The 20,566-nt window shown below is 35.3% G+C and overlaps 1 protein-coding gene across 1 annotated transcript in view; it reads right to left on the reverse strand.

Annotated features, from left to right (window-relative positions):
- The window catches only part of KLHL1 (kelch like family member 1), a 298,324-nt gene extending 282,782 nt beyond the window's left edge, over positions 1-15,542 (reverse strand). Inside the window, exon 1 of the mRNA XM_033103722.1 lies at positions 14,278-15,542. Within this exon, the coding sequence (XP_032959613.1) occupies positions 14,278-14,777 (500 nt within the window). The 5' untranslated portion in view covers positions 14,778-15,542. The remainder of the gene's footprint in view (positions 1-14,277) is intronic.
- Between the last annotated feature and the right edge of the window lie 5,024 nt (positions 15,543-20,566).

Raw genomic sequence — 20,566 nt, forward strand, 5'->3', positions numbered from 1 at the left:
GTCAAAGTGAACTTATAAAGTCTAGAAGAGCAGACGGCTTACTCAAAAACTGATGTGAGCACAAGGATACAAGGAGCATAATGAATCAGATAAACAAGACACAACCAGAGAAACTAATAAAGTTCCAGTAACTGGCCATAAAGAAATAGAGATCTATAAACTGGCAAATAATTCAAAATAATCCTTTTAAAGGACTTCAGTAAACCATAAGAACACAATGATACACAACTAAACATAATCCGGAAAACAGTGCATTAACAATATAGGTTCAACAAAGATATAGAAACCATCAGAAAATCAAAAAGGAGGCAATGCTCTCAAACTCATTTCACAAGGCAGCATTACCCTGATAGTGCAGTAAAAATTAAACATAAGGAATAAGAAAAGAACATTATTTCATAGAAACTGTGTTAGTATCTTAGGATAGCTTGATGTCCTTATTTATCTGCTATACTGTATAGTTTTAACTGCTTGATTATCTCTCCTCCCATTTTTTCAAGGGCCCAAGTAGCTTCAATATAAATAATGACAAATAGATGGCAACGCAGTCATGCACTGAATAAGGGCATTCAGGTCATCAACATACACATAGTCAGTGGTGGTCCCATAAGACTATTAATGGAGCTAAAAAATTCCTTCATAGCCTTCGATGCATTACGATTTAGTGCTGTTTCAGCTTATTGATAGTCATGTCATGGGCTAGAAATGCCTGGGGGCACTCACATGGGCCTCAGTGAGCTTCCCACATGCATCTGCCCTTTCCAAACAAGTACAACTGAATCAACCCTCATGGTTCTTACTACAATTGCAAGACACCCTTCAGCAATAACCATTAGGAAACTTTGAAGAACAAAGTGTATTAATTACGGAATGTACAAGACATGCCAGGGAACACACAACAGGGTTGACAGAAGAGAAAGAGCAAGCCTGCAAGGGCCTGGGGTTCTTCTTTTATTGAAGTCGAGAGTGGAGGCCTAGGTTTTCAGGGTTCACTCTTTATTGGTGAATTTAAAACATAAGAGTAAAAATTTCAAGTGAGGGAAGAGAAATAACCAAGTAGCCAAAATGGTCAGTTATCAAAATCAACCAAGATCTAAAACAAGGAACCTCACTGGAGGGAGGCACCTTGGCTCTTTATTGACTCCTGTGGTTGGCAATGTGAGATGGCCAGAGTTGAAGCTGGAGGCCTCTTTGAAATGGATGATGCCCGTTTAAAGCGGATGCCTAGGCAACCAAAGCTGAAACCATACACTTGCGTTATAAAAAGAAAAGAACAAACTGTCAAGTGCTTACCCTACAATTACTCGCATATTTGTGTTGATGCTGGAGTAAACAAACTCACTGTGCTGCCAGGGGTATAAAAGTATATGTGTGTATGTATATTATACATATATATAGCACATACACTTACAGTAGTAGGCTTGCCGTCTAGGTTTGTGCAAGTGCACTCTGTGATGTTTGCAAAGGATGAAATCTGCCTAAAGACACATTTCTCAGAACACATCCTCATACTTAAGCAGTGCTTGACTGTATTGCTGTTTTTTTAATACCTCCTACAGCCTTTACCAACTTTTGACACTGATTATAGGCATTATTTTTAAAGTCAATATTTAATAAGTTAACCTTTTGTAAACTTTTCATAGCTTATTAATTAAAAAAAACTTAATAGCAATTAAGTTCAGTATACACATCGAGAACACAGAAAACAATCTTATAATCGTTAGGTAACAAATGTAAAAAAAAAAAAAAGTGACATTAACTTACCATGCTATTTACTTGTGTTTTCTTTTTCTTATCTAATTAGCAACTAGACATTTCGGTGCTGGTCTGAACTTTATTAAGAACATTTTGAAGCCTTCTTTTTTTGTACCATTTAAAATCCATATCTATATATAGATATAGATATAGATATATCGATAGATATGGATAGATATTTATCTATCTATATCCATGTAGATATAGATAGATACAGATAGATACAGATATATCTGTATCTATCTGTATCTATCTATCTATATCTATCTATCCATATATATATTTGGTATAGCACAAATTGAATTTCTATAATAACTTGTTCATTTTTATTATTATTTTTTTACTCTGGAAAACGGGATTTTTCTGCACCTCTTTGTGTTTTAGGAAGCTGGCATAGTGCCTGGAAAAATATAGCTGATTAGTCTTCACGGAGTGAATGAATATTTCTTTTTTATATGAGGTACATTTGGCTCATAATACACCTAATGTGTTCAAAATAGAGCTTAATTCATATCCTAAGTGGCCAAAGTGCAGCCTGATTCATGCTGCTGTGCTAAGAGTCAAGCTGATTCAACAATAGGTAAAGAACCATTATCTTGTTTTGAGGTGGCAAGGCCTGGACACTTTAGAAATACTGTGTCTCTTCCCTATTCCATCACATTCCAATGGGAAAATGAGATAAAGAGCAATTTAAGTGACAATGGTGACATTATCCTATGCAGGTAGAGTTTACCCTAAAACTCTGGTTTTCTAAGGCTGAATCCAGTTTTCTTTCCATTGCCACATGCAACTGTGAGTACCAACATATTAGAATAAGGCAAACAATATTGACGTAGAGAAATATCTGCTATACGAAATTGTCAATATATGTAGATCATGGTGATTTTTCAGTTTGTGCTATTTATAAAGACCAAAGTTTTTTCTGAAGTTCATTGATGAATAAGAATTACAATGTTTACCATACGTAGAGGAAAATTTAGTATGAGGCAAATAAATAAATAAGTAAATACTGTGAGAGAATACAGGCATAAGAACAGATACCAGTGAGTCTTTAACTTCAGTTAAGATTTCAAATAAATGTGCCAATATGGAGAAAGAAAAATACAATTTATGTTAAAAAAAGTATTTTAAGTCGTGTCTTTTGAGGAGGTCTATAATAAGGATTTAATTTTATAATTGAAAAAGCATTCCTTTGATCAGACATTTATTTAAAAGTCATAGGCTGTCAGTGAGAGTAATTACATATACATATTTTATATCTGTTAGGACAAAGAGATAGAGTAGAAAATGAGTTCTGTTTTCTGCGGGGGAAATATGTTTAATGGTGCTTCCAAGTTATTGGGTAAAATACAAAGTCAGAGAAGAGAACAGCATAGCTCATTCCTTCTTTTGTCATTAAGGTAAAGCTCATGGGTAGTATTGCTGCTCTCCTAGTATTGGCAATGGAGGTGGTTCTCACTGCCTCAAGACACAAATGTCCTGTGGTCACATGGCAAGACCTTTTGAGCTTTTTTGCAGAAATACTTATTAAAAAACTATTATTTATTTTCCCTATTTTTCTCATCTCCCACCAAGAGGAAGGCAACAGAAGTGACTATCAATGTGAATATCTCATTATTAAATTCTGCAAGGCAAATGTCAATGGTGACTCCTTAGGCTATGTATCAAACTCAAGATATGTTTGACTCCAATACATAATTCAAGATAAGTTAGAATCAAATTTCTATTTAAAGTATTTTTTATATAATCAATATAATGGATAAGTTTACCCGACTTATTATACATATTAAGGAGAAATATACCACAGAGTGAGTTTCTTTGGCTTATGATAATGTTTTTTTCATTCAAGCACAGTGTTCAATGACCAGTTGTTTATTCTTTTACTCATGGCATAAATAATTCATTATATGGCTATTTATCAAAATCATTTATCCATTCCTCATTGATCTGGTTATACATTGTGACCCTGACATCACACTCTCTTAATTGATGTAGCTTCAGAAGTTGGGAAATCGAGAAATCTTATTCCTCAAATTTGTTCATTTGTTTCACATTTGTTTTGTTTCATCTAGGTTCTTTAAAATTTTCAATGGATATGCAGAGATTTTTCTTGGAGGATGTGTACAATCTATAGATTAATTGGGGAAGAACTGACATCTTAATAATAGTAAGTCTTTAGATCCATGAACATAGTGTATATAGTATATCTTTCCATTATTTATGTCTTTAATTTATATCAATGTGGTTTTATTGTTTTCAGTGGATGGGTCTTTCACATCTTTTGTCACATTTATTATTAAGTATTTCATACTTTATTGATATTACTATGAAATATATTACTTTTACAACTTCAATTTCCAGTTGTTCGTTGGTAGTATATGGAAATATAATTGATTTCTGTATGTTGATTCTATACCTTGCCAAAATCTCATTATCTTCTGAATAGATTCCATATTTTTTTCTAATAAACAATTATGTCCACAAATAAATTACTTCTCCATTTCTATGTAGATGATCGATTCTTGTGTCAATGAAGTCAGCTTTATTTCTTCTTTTCCAAATATAGATGCTTTTTTATTATTTTTATTTCTTTATTGAACTGACTAGCATCTCCTATACAATGTTGAATGAAAATTGTGAGAGAAAACATCTTCATTTTACTCCATATCTTAGTGGAAACACATTTAGTCTTAACATTATGATGTTGGCTGTCAGTTGTCCATAGATTCTCTTTATCAGAATGATGTTCTTTGCCCTGAGATATACTTTCTCTGGTATTCTACATCAACTTCAATTTTGTTTTGATTAGTCTTAGCATTCTATGTATTTTCCATTTTTTATTTTTAACTAATATTTGTGTTTATATTTAAAGTGTATTTTTTTTGTAAGCAGAATGTAATTGGTTCTGATGTTGTATACAATCTGATAATCTCTGCCTTTTAATAATGACTATGTAGAGCAGTTACTTTTAATGTAACTATTCATATAGTAAGACTTAAGATTATAATTGAGCTGTGTGTTGTCTATTTGTCCCACCTTGTTCCCATTTCCTCTCTTTTTTAAGATGAATTGAATAATTTTCAAGAAAGCATTTTATCTTTTCTGTTGGATTAGTAGCTATTCATTATTTTGTTAATTAAATGGTTCCTTTAGGAGGATTTATAATATACTTCTGAGACTACCTTCAAATGATAAACCACTTCACATTTAACGAAAGAACTTTGCAGTGCTATATCTTCACCAGTCTTAATACTATTGTTGCCATTTATTTCACACATATGATAAAAACTTTATAATATGGTATTTTTTGTTTGTTTAACCATCATTTATCTTTCAAATGTTCCAGATTTAAATAATAAGGAATAATCTTGTTTTTTAAACCATGTATTTACCATTCCTAGTATGTTTTATTTTTTTGTACCAATGGTGTCATTTTCCTTGTGCCTGAAGGACTTCATTTAACATTTCTTGCAGAGCATGTCTCTTGCACATGAATTGCTGCAGTTATTCTGTCTGGAAAAAAATGTTATATCACTGTCATTTTGAAAAATATTTTGGATGTATATAGAACTTCAAATAGACACTATTTTTTTCCTTACAGTACCCAAAAGATGTTGATCCATCCATCACTTTTATAATTTCCAATGAAAAATGGTCCATCATACTTGTTTCTCTCTCTCTTCATAACAAGATCTGACAATGAAGTTCGCGAACTGATCCTAGAAAAATGTGCCACATACCTCACTGCTAAATATCACTATGGTCACCTTCGAAGTACTCCCCTTGGAAAGTTATGCACTGACATCAGGACCTACTCCCCCCTTCAAAGCAATTTTGAACTCTTTTTCTGGCATGGCCATCAGAGCAATCATCGTATTACCCTTGATGTACTGAATGTCATCAAAGTGTCTTCCTTTCAATATTTCTTTTATCTTTGGGTGGAGAAAGAAGTCATTGGGGGCCAGATCAGGTGAGTAGGGAGCAGTTCCAACACTTATTGTTTACTGGCTAAAAACTCCTTCACAGACAGTGCCTTGTGAGCTGGTGCATTGTCCTGACGAAAGAGCCATGAATTGTAGGGAAAAAGTTCAAGTCGTCTAACTTTTGCACACAGTCTTTTCAGCACGTCCAAATTACCTGTTTGTCCAGTTGGTACAAATTCATAAGGAATAATCCCTGTGATATCAAAAAAAGTTAGTAACATCATTACAATAAGTTCGCGAACCTAATTGTCATTCTCTGGATGTTTTAATATTTTTTCTATTTATCATTAGTTTTGATAATTTGATTAAAAGGTAGTTTCCTACATGTTTCCTTCATGTTTCTTGTGCTTAGAATTCATTGACATTGTTGAATCTATGGGTTTATAGTTTTCATCAAATTAAGAAAATGTCTTCTATTATTTTAAAAATATTTTTTCTCCCTTCACTTTTTACTCTCCTCTGGGAATTCCAAAAAATATATATATTTATTAAACCTCCTAAAATTATCATAGCTTTCTTCTTTGTTTCATTTTTGGATGGTTTCCTTGCTATGTTTGCTTGCTATTGTTTCACTGTAATTTCTGCTGTGTCATTTATTTTATCCAGTATATTTTTCATCTCAGACATTGTAGTTTTATTTTGATCTAGAAGTTTGGTGTTGCTCTTTCCCTATGTATCATGACTCTACTTAATTCTTTGAACATATAGAATATGTTTTTAACTGTTTTAATGACATTGTCTGCTCCTAATTGTGGATCACATCTTTCCACTTCTTTGTTGCCTGGTTGTCTTCAATTGGATGTCAGACATGGAAAAATTTATTAGGTTGGTGCAAAAGTCATTGCGATTTAAAAAGTTAAAAATAATTGCAAAAACCACACTCACTTTTGCACCAACCTAATACTTTATTTGGTATTGAATATTTATGAATATATGAATTATCTTCAATTTTGTTCTAGGGCACAGTTACATTACCTGGAAACAGTTTAATAATTTTGGGCCTTGCTGTTAAGATGTGTTAAGTGGAAACATGGAAGTATTTATTCTAACGGTAGTCGTTTGCTATTATTAGCACAATATCCATCCATGTACTTTTCTAATCCCATGAAGCATGAGGTTTCCATTCTTATTGTTAGGAACAGGTACCAATCCCTCTAATTCTGAGATTTTTTTTTTCCCTAAGACTTGGACAGTTTCTTTAAATACTTGTACCTGTCAGTATTCTATTGAATACTGACTTACTGAATACTCGAAAGACCCTTGCACAGATTTCTGGAGTTTTCCTCATATGTCACCCTCTTTATGACTCCCTTGATCTCTGTGGACACTCAGTTCCATCTCTTCAGTCCATGATGACAACTAGCATGTTCCTCCTGTTTCCCCTTCCCAAGGCCGTGAGCTGGGCAATCACAGGGCTCATTTCATTCGTTTTTCCTATCTCAGGAGTCACTCTCCTTCAGTGCGTGAGGTCCAGTGTCTTGAAAAATGTTGTTTCGTATACTGTTCTAAAAGATTTCCTATGAGAATCAGTTATCACAATTGAACTAAGACCACCTAAGGAATTGGAAAGTCTGAATTCAGAGTTAACAAGCATTGATTCCACTCTTTGGCTCTCTGATCATTTTTTTTTAAAAAAGCAACATTTCTGAGACTCAAGCCTCAGTCAAAATGATCTGCTTCCTAGGCTTACCACTCAAAATAGATTTTTTTTCTTGGGATCCTAAAACCACGGCACACATTCTGTCTGGTTGAGATAAACTTTGGCAAGCTTTCATAAGCACTTAGATCAAACTGTTTTCAAATCCTGGCCAGAAATGCCAGCAAAGGTAGTTAGCATCAAACTACATAATGCATCAAACTATATAGTGCAACAGGGATTTTTTTTCCCCTTCACTTATAAGATCTTCAAAATCATCTTTAATCTGCTCAGATTATATGTCCACATCAGAAGTTTTCTTCAAAGTTTTGAATAAGATTATTTCAAATTCAGAAAGATAAATTATTCTGTCCTAAATTAATATGTAAATTCCAGAGCATTTGTTATTACAATTACCACAAAAATATTTGGAGTTATTTTGGATGGTTAAAAAAAAAAAAATCAATAAAATCTCATTACTTTGAGACTCTTTAAAATGATATATATTTTCACATTCAGAAACTTGGTTTAACTCTAAAATATACTCAGAACTCAGTTTTCTGTAAATTCTATAATTGCTCTTGGTCAAAAGCAATGAACTTTGACTTAACATGTAGTTTTTAGAAGCATATCTTCCCCAGATAGACAAATTATTTTTGAGGCTTGGAAAAACAAACTGACAGAAACACATCTGATCAATATTATATTCTATTGACCAAATGCTGATTTTGATTGGATGGGGGGGAGGTTAAATATTACATATATATCTTTTAAAGATTTTATTGGGGAAGGGGAACAGGACTTTTTTTGGGGAACAGTGTGTACTTCCAGGACTTTTTTCCAAGTCAAGTTGTTGTCCTTTCAATCTTAGTTGTCGAAGGTGCCATTCAGCTTCAAGTTGTTGTCCTTTCAGTCTTAGTTGTGGAGGGCGCAGTTCAGCTCCAGGTCCAGTTGCCTTGCTAGTTGCAGGGGGTGCAGCCCACCATCCCCTGTGGGAGTTGAACCAGCATCCTTGTGATTGAGAGGACACGCTCCAACCAACTGAGCCATCCGGGAGGCAGCTCAGCTCAAGGTGTCATGTTCAATCTTAGTTGCAGGCGGTGCTGCCCACCATCCCTTGTGGGAGTCAAGGAATCAAACCGGCACCCTTGTGGTTGAGAGCCTACCGGTCCATGTGGGAATCAAATTGGCAGCCTTCGGAGTTAGGATCATGGAGCTCTAACCGCCTGAGCTACCGGTCCGGCTCCGGTTGAACATTATTTTTAAATTATTTAAAATAGCATCTTAAAGAAGTTAATAATATAGTTTATGAAATATTCATTACAAATTTATCAATGAAAACTAGAATATGATCTTTCAATGACCATGGATTTTTCTGTTTGCTATAATTAAAAGTTGTATTTAATTCATCGTACATTTTAGTTCACGTCTTTATCTCAGACAGCTCTGGAATTTGGGGTACCTACAAATCCAACCTACTGGTCTCATTTTTTTTTCCCCTTTATGATCTTAGTTTGCTGGAAGCAAATTTGTTCAGAAGGGAGGGCATCTGGAAACTGTGGGCTTCTTTGCGGAATACCACATCATATTGATAAATCCATCGTGAAATAGGTAAAAAAAAAAAAAAAAATGCTTTTCCCAAACTTGGTATCATCTTTGCTAGTTCTGGTTTAAATAATAGTAGACTCTAGAATGCCTAAGTCTAGGACAAATTACCAAAGACATAAAATTGAGTAAAATCACTCCATGCTCTTTTTCACACCAAAATTGGGGTTGCAGGGAAAATACAAACAATATTTCATTTTAGTGTTCTATAGAAGCATAGTTTGAGAACTACTTCTCTGAACCAATTATCCTTTAGCATTTTTTAAATTGTTTTACCTTTCGAAGCAAGGCTGATTCCTTTTCATTCTAAATACCTGCTTCAGGTCCCACCTACCTCCATGAGATTCTAATGGTATATGTTCTCTTCTTGTGACATTTTTATGTATCAATTGTTTTGATAGTCAAAAGAGATTTTCTATCATAAAGGTCTCTTTTGGGTTCCAAAATTAAATTATTTTTCCCCGTGTAGGTTATTTCCTCACACTTTTGTTTAATTATAAAGTACAATGCACCGAATGCACCATACTTCAGGAAATAAATGAGTGTTCTCTAACTATTGTTAAGAAGCCCTCTTTGGTTGAAACTTATCAGTCATCGTGCATCATTATCATTTTAAAAAATCTATCTAAACATCCAAACACAAGCATAATTTCCACCAAGGGAATAAAAGAACTGCTTCATTCAGCATAAGCTTAGTTAGAGCCTCTTTACTAATGTTCCGTTTGCTTGTTTAAGCCGAGGGAAAGGAGAGTTGCAAAGTGGCCTGGAATATGATGTCTGAAATCAGATAACAAAGAGTAGAAGTCCAGATATGTTACTTAAAAGTCTATCATTCTGGGCAAATTAATTACCTGTTTATATCTCAGTCTTCTCATATATGCAACCATTCAAGGGATCTATAATTGTACCAAAATCCTAGAGGTATTCTGAATATTAAATTGCACAATATAAATAAATATTCAACATGCTATCTGGCAAGTAACAAGTTCTTAATCAATGTCACTCATTATGATTATGGCAAATATTTAGTCCCTGAATAGTATTTGAGTAACTACATGCTCTGTGATAGGGATAAAATGATGAGCAAAATAGAAAAAAACCTGTCCACTGGGCAACTGTAATTAGACAAACAATAAAAGCAATACAGGTGTGAATATATGGTTATAAGTACAAGAAGAAATTGAAGAGTAAGTAGAAAGCAGTTACTCAAAGGACATAAAATAAGAAGATAACATAAATCAAAAATTTTTTTAATAAAATTTTTGCCCAGGGGAATCAATGAATGCTTGTCTGATAAAGGTACAAAACTTTTATTCTAGACATCTCGCTGATGAATAGGAAAAACTGAAGAAGGGTAGGTTAAGGGAAGGAAAATCAATATACTAGGAGAGGAAACAAGTTTGTGAGGCCCAAAGGCAGAGAAAATGACAAAGAAAGACAGTGAGTCTGGAAGACTCAGTGGGTGAATGGGAGGTTGGTGAATGAAGGACCCGTATAATAGTCAAGCAAGAGAGAGGCTGTGCAGGGCCTACCTGTCCAGAGTATGAATTATTGTCAGAGATACGTGGGAATGTGTTTGTTTCTTTGTTTGTTTGTTTTGGGGGGAGCCATGGATGTAGCAAAATGGTTCAGATTTTTATTTTTATGATTTCCATTAACTCTAGTGTGGAGAATGTATTACAGGTGGCACAATTAATGAGGAAACATGATAGAGATGTCAGTTGCAGAAGTTGAGTTGAAAGAGGACAGTATCTTAGCATTAGGTGCAGATGAAGGAGATGGAGAGATGTAGGATGGTTAGAGTGGGGACATTTCTCAAGTAGAAGTGACAGGGCTTGGTGGGATATTGAAAATGATGGGAAAGAAGATGTTGGCAAATATGACCCTAGATTCCTGGTTTGCACAACCTATCCTCTAAGAGAGATGAAGGACACTGAGCAAGAAAGACGGGAGATTATGAGCTCAATTTTCTACATGTTGTATTTATATTGTCTCTGTGACATCCACCAGAGAGGTCAAGTAGAGAGATGGATATGTGAGAACAGAGGTGGAGGGGAGGTCTCGGTTTTGAGATACAAATTAGAAAGAGTGTATGGAGTGTAACTGAAACCCTGGAATCAATGACTGCACTCTGTGAGAAGTTAGAAAACTAAAAAGTACTTAAACATGACATCTTTTCCCCTACTCACATTCCTACATACTGCAAGAATATACATCTTTCTCTTTGGTTTCTTAATTTATCACATATAGAATTTTGGACAAAAATATCCACACTGAAAATATTTACTAGTCTGAATATCTAGGAAATTACACACTTCTCAACAACTAAATTCAGATAGTAGCAAAAACAAGTGGGTAATAGCATAGGTCAGGAGCCTATTACTATAAAAGTTAGAATTCTTAATAGTATAATGGTTAAGGTATTAGAATACTGAGGTTTGTTTATGTCTGTCTAGTAAGATGGGATAAGATCAAGGCTGGGTTCGGGCAATGAATCAGTTTACCACCTTTATGTTTCAACTCCATGGTAATTTGACCTTTGAGCAGCTTTCCCCTGAGCATCCTCCAGCTGCTGCTTGAACAACAAGTTAAACCAACTGAGCTGTTTATACTTGTCTAAAACAATGTTCCTAACTAGGGTGAGACCAGATAAATGAAGAGAAGATCAGAATATGAAGAAAGAGAACAAAAAAGAGGCCAACTCTTGGTTTGTCTATGAAGATTAATTTAGCATAGAAGTCAGAATTGATAAAACAAATAGCTAAATATCAAATGTGACATCTCAGCGTGATGGTACGATAATGATCCAAGTAATCAAAATTATCATGCAGGGTATACATAGTTTATGCACTCATTGATCATTATAATCATTATGTAGATTTCTTGCATGTGTTATGATAGAAACAAAAATAAATCCACATTACTGATTATTTTGCATTTTACCTTCCATTCAGTGTTTAACTTTGAAAATATTCTCACTTTTGTGAAATGATCCCCATTCTTATCACATATTAAAATTATATATATATATATGTATATATATATATATATATACATATATATATATATACATATATATATACTAATTACTAAGTTTAGTATTGTGATTTCAATCAATCATGAACACAGAACCAATGCTCTATGAAGGTTTAAGAACATACAGCATCCCTGAGAATATATAAGAACTCATAGGAAACCCTCATTCTGATAGTAAATATGAGTTAAGGTGGTACTTGGCTTATTTTGAGAATTCTATTCACTTACAACTCTTTGTGAATAAAAACACTGATGCATATTCAAAAACGAGGGACTGGAAGTTAAATTTGATGGGTATTTCCCCTAACTGAACTATTAGTTATTGGTTTTATTTTTAATTTAGTAATATTGCTTATGTCAATATTTCATTAATATTTTCAAATTCTCCAATTGACATGAAAGTCTTCAGAAATGTGTTATACTAAATATGCTTCATTTACTTAAATATTTGTTATAAAGCCATTTTTTATGATCAAACATTAATATTCCCAGGTCACATATTTTAAGCTTATTTGAAAGCTTTACAAAATTGAAAAACATTAATCTATGTTTTTCCTGAACTGTCTGAGACATAATAATATCAATTTCAATAAATTAATAATCGGTAAATATTTAACCTAATTTGTTTTCTTTTAAATAAATAAAGTGAATTGCTAAATGTTTACAAATGATTTCCCAAAACTGAAAAAAGAGTTATATATTTACTTAACTAAAGGGGGTAAAACCCAACGTATTTTATTTAAAAAAAAGGTTAGGTCTAAGACTATAGATAACTAGTGGATACATTCAATCAAATAGCTTCATGGTATTAATGGTAGCCCAAATTATAACATTTTTGGTGAAATATTTTACTTGAGTAGTAGATAAACATATTTAGGTTTCCTATATATGGATACAACTTTGACATACTTGAAAATTGTAAATTAAATTTCTCTCTCTTTGCAATAATTATCCTACATTATATCAAATGTTCTTACATATTATGTGATTATGTTTAAGTCTCTTAAGATTCAAATATAAAGCCATATAATTCATATAATTGAACATTTTAAGAATTTTTTTGTACCTCTAACTTCACATTTGTCATCATAATCGAAGAGCACCTATACTCAAGATTTTGTTTTATGTATTGTTTTTGTGGCTTAACAAATTCAAAAGAAGCTGATTCAATCAACCACATTCAAAAAGTTGCTTGTTTCTCATTTGCTATTGAGAGGTAATTATGTTTCATTAACATATTCATTATCATTTTCCTATGTTTCTCCTGTATTTCTTCTCCAATAATGTGTTATGATATCAGAAATTTAAATGCAAACCTTTTAATATTCCCACTACATGCCAAAGCTGGTAATGATCTAGTGCAGAATAATGAGTCATTTCTCTAAAAAATGTAGAACTCAGATGGAGTTTTATGTTTGTGAAGACTTTCTATAAGTCTTAAAAACAGGAGAACCCTACTCAAAGAGGTGTAACATTAGTAATAAACAAGAAATAAAGTCGACCTGCTTACTAAGGATACACAATCCCACACTGAGCCAACAAGTCAGGAAAGCTGAATGCCAAGGGGCTCAGCAACAGTTTATTTCTAAGACTTTGAACAAGGAACAGGTGAAGACAAAGACCCCTGCAACCTGTGTAACTTTACTAACAATTGTCACCCCAATAAACTTAAAAAAAAAAAAGAAGAAAGGGGAGTTGGGATAAAGAACAATAACACTGTATTTCATGGAGAAAAAGAGAGAAGATAATGCAGCTGTCCAGTGGCTTCCTTTCGTCCACCTCATTCCTCCTGAATATGGTTTCAAGCCACAGGGATCCCAGATAGGTAACATGCTAAGTCAGTTTCTAGGCCAGTATATGAAATGCATTTGAATGGTATTCAAAGCAAGTTTCACCTCACATCAGACAACTGGAAGACTGATGTAATTTAATGACAGATGATGACAGAAGAATATTAAAATCTCAGAAATGTGAGAAGCACTCCACTTGGAGATTCACCAAAATGCATATCTGTTCAATTTGTGATTAGAACTCTGAAAAGTTGCAAAAAGAGAAGCAATATGTATGAGCCAATAGAAATTAATGAGAAAACTTTTTTAATGAGATTACATCTGGAGTAATAAAAACTGGGCTGATATCTCTTAACCAAAATTTTCAACCTGACACCCTTCCGACTTAGTATTTACCAGAGCACATGAGGGTTGGGAGGGAAACCAGTGGAAATTTGGAGATTTTTAGATGCTCCATGGGAACTTACGGTACCTGTGTCCACATCCTTCACCTGTTGCCTGGCTGGAGTTGGCGGGCTCCACTTTGAGTTCTTGCAGGACCAGCCCTTTTCCGTGTGGTCCAGGAAAGTCCATGCCAGGCACTTCTTCCTCCTCTAGGGACTCAACGTAGAAGAGAGTCCTGGCGGGATGTTGGGTGTCCTGCCCGGGTGCCCCTTGCTGCAGCCTTGTGGCCACTGGCAGCAAGGTGCCATTCAGTGGGTTGAAGGAAGAAGAGGAAGAGGATGGAGAGGAAGACGAAGATGAGGAAGAAGAGGAAGGCTTCTTCCAGAAAGTGCTCACGCTACCCTTCTCTTGGCTTTTGAGAAGGCGGCTCTGGCTAGGTCCCCAATTCTCAAAGCCGCCACTGCCATCCTGTTGCAGGCAGCCGCCCCCCGCCGGGCTGCCCGGGGACTGTGACGGGTGGCTGAAGAGTTTCCAGCGGAGTCGCAGGATGTGCTTCACATCGAAGTCTTTTCGTCCAGAGCCGGACATGCTTGACACCAGGAAGGCAAAGGGACCTCGGCTGGCGCAGAAGTAGATGGGCCAGCGGAGCCCGGGTTTGGAGAAGGAGGCGGGATGCACCCCCTGCACCTAGGGAGCAGACGGGGTGAGGTGGGCGTCCTGCCAGCCGACAACCACAGCGCGGACGACAGAGCCACGCGGCTCCGCTGAGATCAGGTCCGCAGGACCTCCGGTGGTGAGCCCACCCGCCGGGAGCAGAGGCAGGAGTGGGACGCCGAGATCGGAGAATCCTCGATCCCCGGCGCGGGAGGCCGGTGATTCCTGCTGGAGGGAAGAAACTGGTGCTGGAGATGCGCGAGGGAGGGAGGTCTGCGCGCTCCAAAGCTCGGGAGGCGGAGGTAGCTGGATACGCCTCCCTGGGATGTGCCCGTGGCACAGCCTCAGCCGGGAAAGTGTCAGCTCTCCTGTCCTTGCAGATGAGTTCAGTGACTGGAGAGCGCAGAGAGAGAAAGAGAGAGAAAGAGCCCCAAGTCGCGAAGAAGCGCTCCCCGCCCCAGCCTTCCCGGTGCACCTGCGTCCCTGTCCCCGGCCTCTCCGAGGATGCTCTAAGAGCTTGCCGGATATTTCTGAGAACGTCAAATGTCTTTTGCAAGGCGAGAAGGGTGGTTTTATATTCTGTTTGCAAAAGGGAAATATAAATATTCCAGAAAATATAGGGAGGCAAAAGGAAAAGCTGTCAAGGTCCTCACAGTACAATTTTCTCTCTGCCTCAGCGCCTCCTCCTCCCCCCTAAGTGACGCAAATGTGCACTGGGGCCTGTACGGAGAGATCCAGGGAGGGAGGGAAGGCTTCAAGCTTCTTTATGCAAGTGAGGCTGCTGCTCTTATCGTCCCTTTGCGTGGGTCCTGTCACCTTTTTTCATCCTCTTTCCTCACTACATTATTGTGTACCAATAAACGTAAAGCAAACAGGCATTATGCTTTAGCATCAGTAAACATCAAACATGAATCATGGCAGCGTAAACTTAATAGGCTGCCATTGGTTTGCAGGTTGCAGGTTAATGGCTTGACTTATTTAATAAACCGCATCCTTTCACCTTTAGCCTTAGTTTCTCTGGAGTGAGACACAGAAGAAACAGGGGTGCGGGTGTCAAAGGGTAATGATGCCACCATTTTCACACTTACATTGCGATTCTGTCAATAATGCTCTCAGGCAGTGTTCTACCCTGGTGGCCAGAGGCACACAGTAGAAATTTGAAGATGGGCATCTGAATGGAAGGGATGGAGTTTAAAAAATCAGTGCACTTGGTGTGTAGCCTTAGAATGAAAACTGTTCTCAGCCTACACCAAGAAGTGGAATAAAATGATAAAATAAAATTTAAAGGCATAAATCATGACATAAATGCATGAAAGAGGTTAGGCAATAAACAAATAAACTAGTCTCTTTATTTCAGAGAAATACTTTCCAAAACCTCCAGTGGATGTCTGAAACCTTGGATAGTACCAAACCTTACATATACTGTTTTTTCCTATACATGCATACCTTTCACTTCAAGGAAGCACTTTATGGCTTCTCTTTGGCATATCCAAATTGCCAGCATCACAACTCTTGTGCTTTGAGCCATTATTAAGTAAAATATGGGTCACTTGAACACAAGCACTGCGATACCATGACAGTGGATCTGTTACTGAGAGGGCTACTAGCTGGCAGGTAGCACACATAGCCCGGGTAAGCTTGACACATGGGTGATTTGTGTCCTGCGTACGAACGAGCAGAACAGTGTGAGATTTCAGCATGCTACTCAAAATGGTGCACAATTTAAAACTTATGAATTATTTATTTCTGAATTTTCCATTTATTATTTCTGGACTGGGGTTGAACACGGGTGTCCAAAACCATGGAAAGCAAAACTATGGATAACGGGGGACTACTGGACTCATATCCAAAGGTTACTCTTCTAAAATCTCCTCTTTGAACAAGGAAGATGTGTTTCTCCTTGTATCTGTATTTAGAGTGATGAGGATTATGATCCCTTTCTAGCTATGACTAGTTGGAGATTTTCATCTTTTCCTTTAATGAGCCATTAAAATAGAACTCAGTTCCCTTTGCTGAAGGCAAAAAGAGGCCAGAGAATCAGGGGGTTCCCTAACTGAGCCAGGAATATGGTGGTTGCTCATTCATGAAATTCACAGCTTCAGCAACCCCCAAAGGGCAGTTATATTAGTGTTCCGTTATCCCGTTGTTGAGCAGTAAACTTAAATAGAAACCAAAGCTAACTTTGAAGTTCTTCCTAGACAGTGTTGGACATTTTAATAAAACAAGAAATTAGGCACACAAAATCCCTACCTTCAGGGAAAGAAAAGTCACTATTGTGCATTTTAAATATTGATTTATGCCACAACAGCTGGACTGCAATCCCCTGCGCCTTGATTTTTCTTTCAGTATTCAGCGTTAAAAAAAAAAAAATCCCTTTAAAGCAAACAACAGTGACACATCATTTTTTTCTAAGAACTGAATCAAGTAAGTATTTCCTTTAGGGAAGAAAATAACGCATGAAATTACATATCACAAACAGGACAGAAAAAACTGACCATCAGAGGTTATGTAGAAATTTGAAGTGCATATAATTAAATGATTTCTATAGTAATTGGTGCTTTGTGACTTTTCTAACTTTACATACTTTTAATTTAATTAAAATAATATAAAATAAATAATATAAATGCTATATCTGTACTTTCATCCTTAATTAAACATCAAAAACCATTCAAAACCAGTAATGTAAAATTTGTTTTTGTTGTTATTCTAAAATTTATTTTGTATTCTCCTTTTACTCTGCAATGTTAATATTATTATGCAACTTAAAAGTTATCTGTTTGAAGAATACATTTATATGACACAAGAGATATAGTATTGAGCTTTAGTAAAGGAACATGAATTTAAAACATTAAAGCATATTTAACAGATAAAGACTAATGTCTATTTCTTAGTCTATGGTAATATTACATATTCTTAAAACACTGTTTCAGTCTATTATTTAAAATAGCTACTTTTCTATATTTTTCAATCTATATACAATATTCACTATTACTGGGGAAGATATTTAAATACAATTCATCTAAATTAACAAATAAAATATATAGGATTTAGAAAATAAAGTATGCCTAAAATTATGTTTAAGTGAAATGATTGAAGAAGAAGACATTATATATTTTTAAGTTTATTGTTACTATACTATAATTGGGAAGGAAGGAGAGAAGGAAAAAAGAAATGTAACAATAAAGGAAGGACAGAAGAAGGAAGAAAGAAAGGAAGGAAGAAAGGAAAAAGAAAAAAAAGAAGAAAGAAAGAGAAAGAAAGAAAGGAAAAAAGAAAGGAAAAAAGAAAGAAAGGAAGGAAGGAAGAAAGGAAAGGAAGAAAGGGAAGGGAAAGGAAAGAAAGAAGAAAGGAAGGAAGGAAGGAAAGAAGAGAAGTAATTTACTAAGGTACAGCTTAACATTTTAGAAAATCTCCTTGAAAAAATACGCTTTGTGAAATACGGCATTCATTAATTTATTTACCCAGTATTCAAAATAAAATAACTTTAACTGAGCACTTAGTACATACTAGGTCTAATGCCAAGAAGTAGCAAATATGAAAGAATTAAGTTCCTTAATTCTGGCTGGAAGAATTGGCTGGAAGATCTAAGAAAGAATGATTGTTTAACCAGTCATAATTGATAATTGACTTGTGAATCAATTAAATTAAGATTTAAGATAATCAAATTTATAGGGAAGAGGACATTGACATAATAAAAATCACTTTTTAAGAATCTTATTCACATCACACTTTGTTTTAAAGACAAAATCTATTTCATTATACTAATCCTATTGTTTAATTAAATTGAACTGTCATTTCAGTAAATCGGGGTCTTTCATAGGAGTGTTCAGATTATTGACATAGTTTTTTGACACATTTTAGCAACAAGATTAATCAGGATTCACATTTTCTTAGATGAAATCTTTTCTCTTAGTAATCATTTTCTAAACACAGTCAATTAGATACATGGTTATCCAAGAAAAGTGAATTCTGATTCTCTTGAATTTTTTTGACAGTCCTTTTACAATGTCTAAAAGTCGCCCCTACATAATACTACTCAACTAAAATATTTGAATGGCTAATTATGATCCAATCTGAAAATTCATGTCTTAGGATGGCTCCTGTATTTTTGCTTGTTTTTGTTTCTTTGTTTTATTTTAATGAAATATATCTATGTGCATTACTGAAAAATATCATTTAAAATGAGTGGATGCCATTTAAAATAAGTGCACAGAATTGTGGATGTGAAATTAAATTTTGTAATGACATTTTCTTTCCAAAAGTGAATAACACATAATATCGTGTAACACTAATGTTAAGTGACCTCACGTATAATAAATACAAGATTTTTTAAAAGTCTAGGGTAAAAAGAAGCATGACTTAAGATGTTGAGATCCCATTTGCCATAATGCAATTCTCATTAGGGATATAAGAAAAATTACATAGTTTATAAATGATCCTTTTTCCAGAAGTTGGTGTGTGAGTAATACATGAACTTATAAAAGTTGCGAACAATATTTGCTACATACAAGAGGTCTTTGAATATATCACTTTGTTCAACTTCATTTTGTTACAATGTTGATGAGAAAAAAAATTAATTTCTAACCGGAGTCACTGTCTGTGTGGAGTTTACACATTCTCCCCAGGTTTTTTCTGGGTACTCCAGTTTCCTCCCACATCCCCAAAAATGTGCACATCAGAGAAGTGACGTGTCTAAGTGATATCACTCTGAGTGATCGTGGGGGTGTGTTTGAGTGCTCCCTGAGATTGAAGGGTAGCCTGTCCAGGATGGGTCCCTCCTTGTGCCCTAAACTGCCAGGATAGGATCCTTCCAGCTACCACACTGAACTGGAGTACGTGGGTAGGAAAATAATTATCTTACTTGGTTTTATTCATCTGTCTTAAATTTATGTGTAGCTCACATTTATTTCAATATTTAATATTAGTAGTGTTTTGGGTCTTTATTTAGAAGTTCGGTGATGTTTTTGTGGCCAGAAATGTGCCATAGGATCTTAACTCTTCTTTATATCCATCAGTCTATGGTAACATTGGTTTCTTTATAAGTCATGTTGCTTATAGTCAATTTCCAAGAACTTATCGATGATGTTAAGTGAGGACTTACTCTACTCTGTTTGAGAAACAGTGCTGTACTTTTTATTCAAAGAGCTTCAGTGAGTTTAGTCTGAGAAGTCAAATTCCTCCTGAACATTTTTACTTAAGTAAATAAGTTTCTAATTTCTAATTTGAATAGCACAACTCAAGGTTTTGAGTATATTTTCATGACACCACCAGTCAAATGTCTTTTGGTCCCCAGTCTAAAAGAACATTATTGACAGTGTTGTGGGCAGCTAACCAATGGACCCTTTGAGCTAGATCCTGTCTCCTGCAACTACAGTGACCGCTCTCTTCCTGTGCTATTCCAGTTGTCAGCCATCATTAAAGATGAAAATTCTCACTCTTTTAGAGAGCAGGGGAAACATGACATGTACTGAATACAGGCATACTGTCAAGTCTGAAAAAAAAAAAAACTAGTATAGAGAAATCTGAAGATCATCACACCACATAGAATTCCTGAGATTGGAGTCTAGTTAAGTCTTAGTGTATACCTCTAAGACAAAATTATAAATGAAGATGACAGTTCAAAAACAAAAGATGAATTTGCAGGTTATATTCGATTCTTTTAATTTATCCGTACTATATTAACTATGAAATAGTTCCTCTAATAGTTAGACATAGATGTACAG

This window comes from Rhinolophus ferrumequinum, chromosome 4 (assembly GCF_004115265.2).
Source record: "Rhinolophus ferrumequinum isolate MPI-CBG mRhiFer1 chromosome 4, mRhiFer1_v1.p, whole genome shotgun sequence".
Lineage (NCBI taxonomy): Eukaryota > Metazoa > Chordata > Mammalia > Chiroptera > Rhinolophidae > Rhinolophus > Rhinolophus ferrumequinum.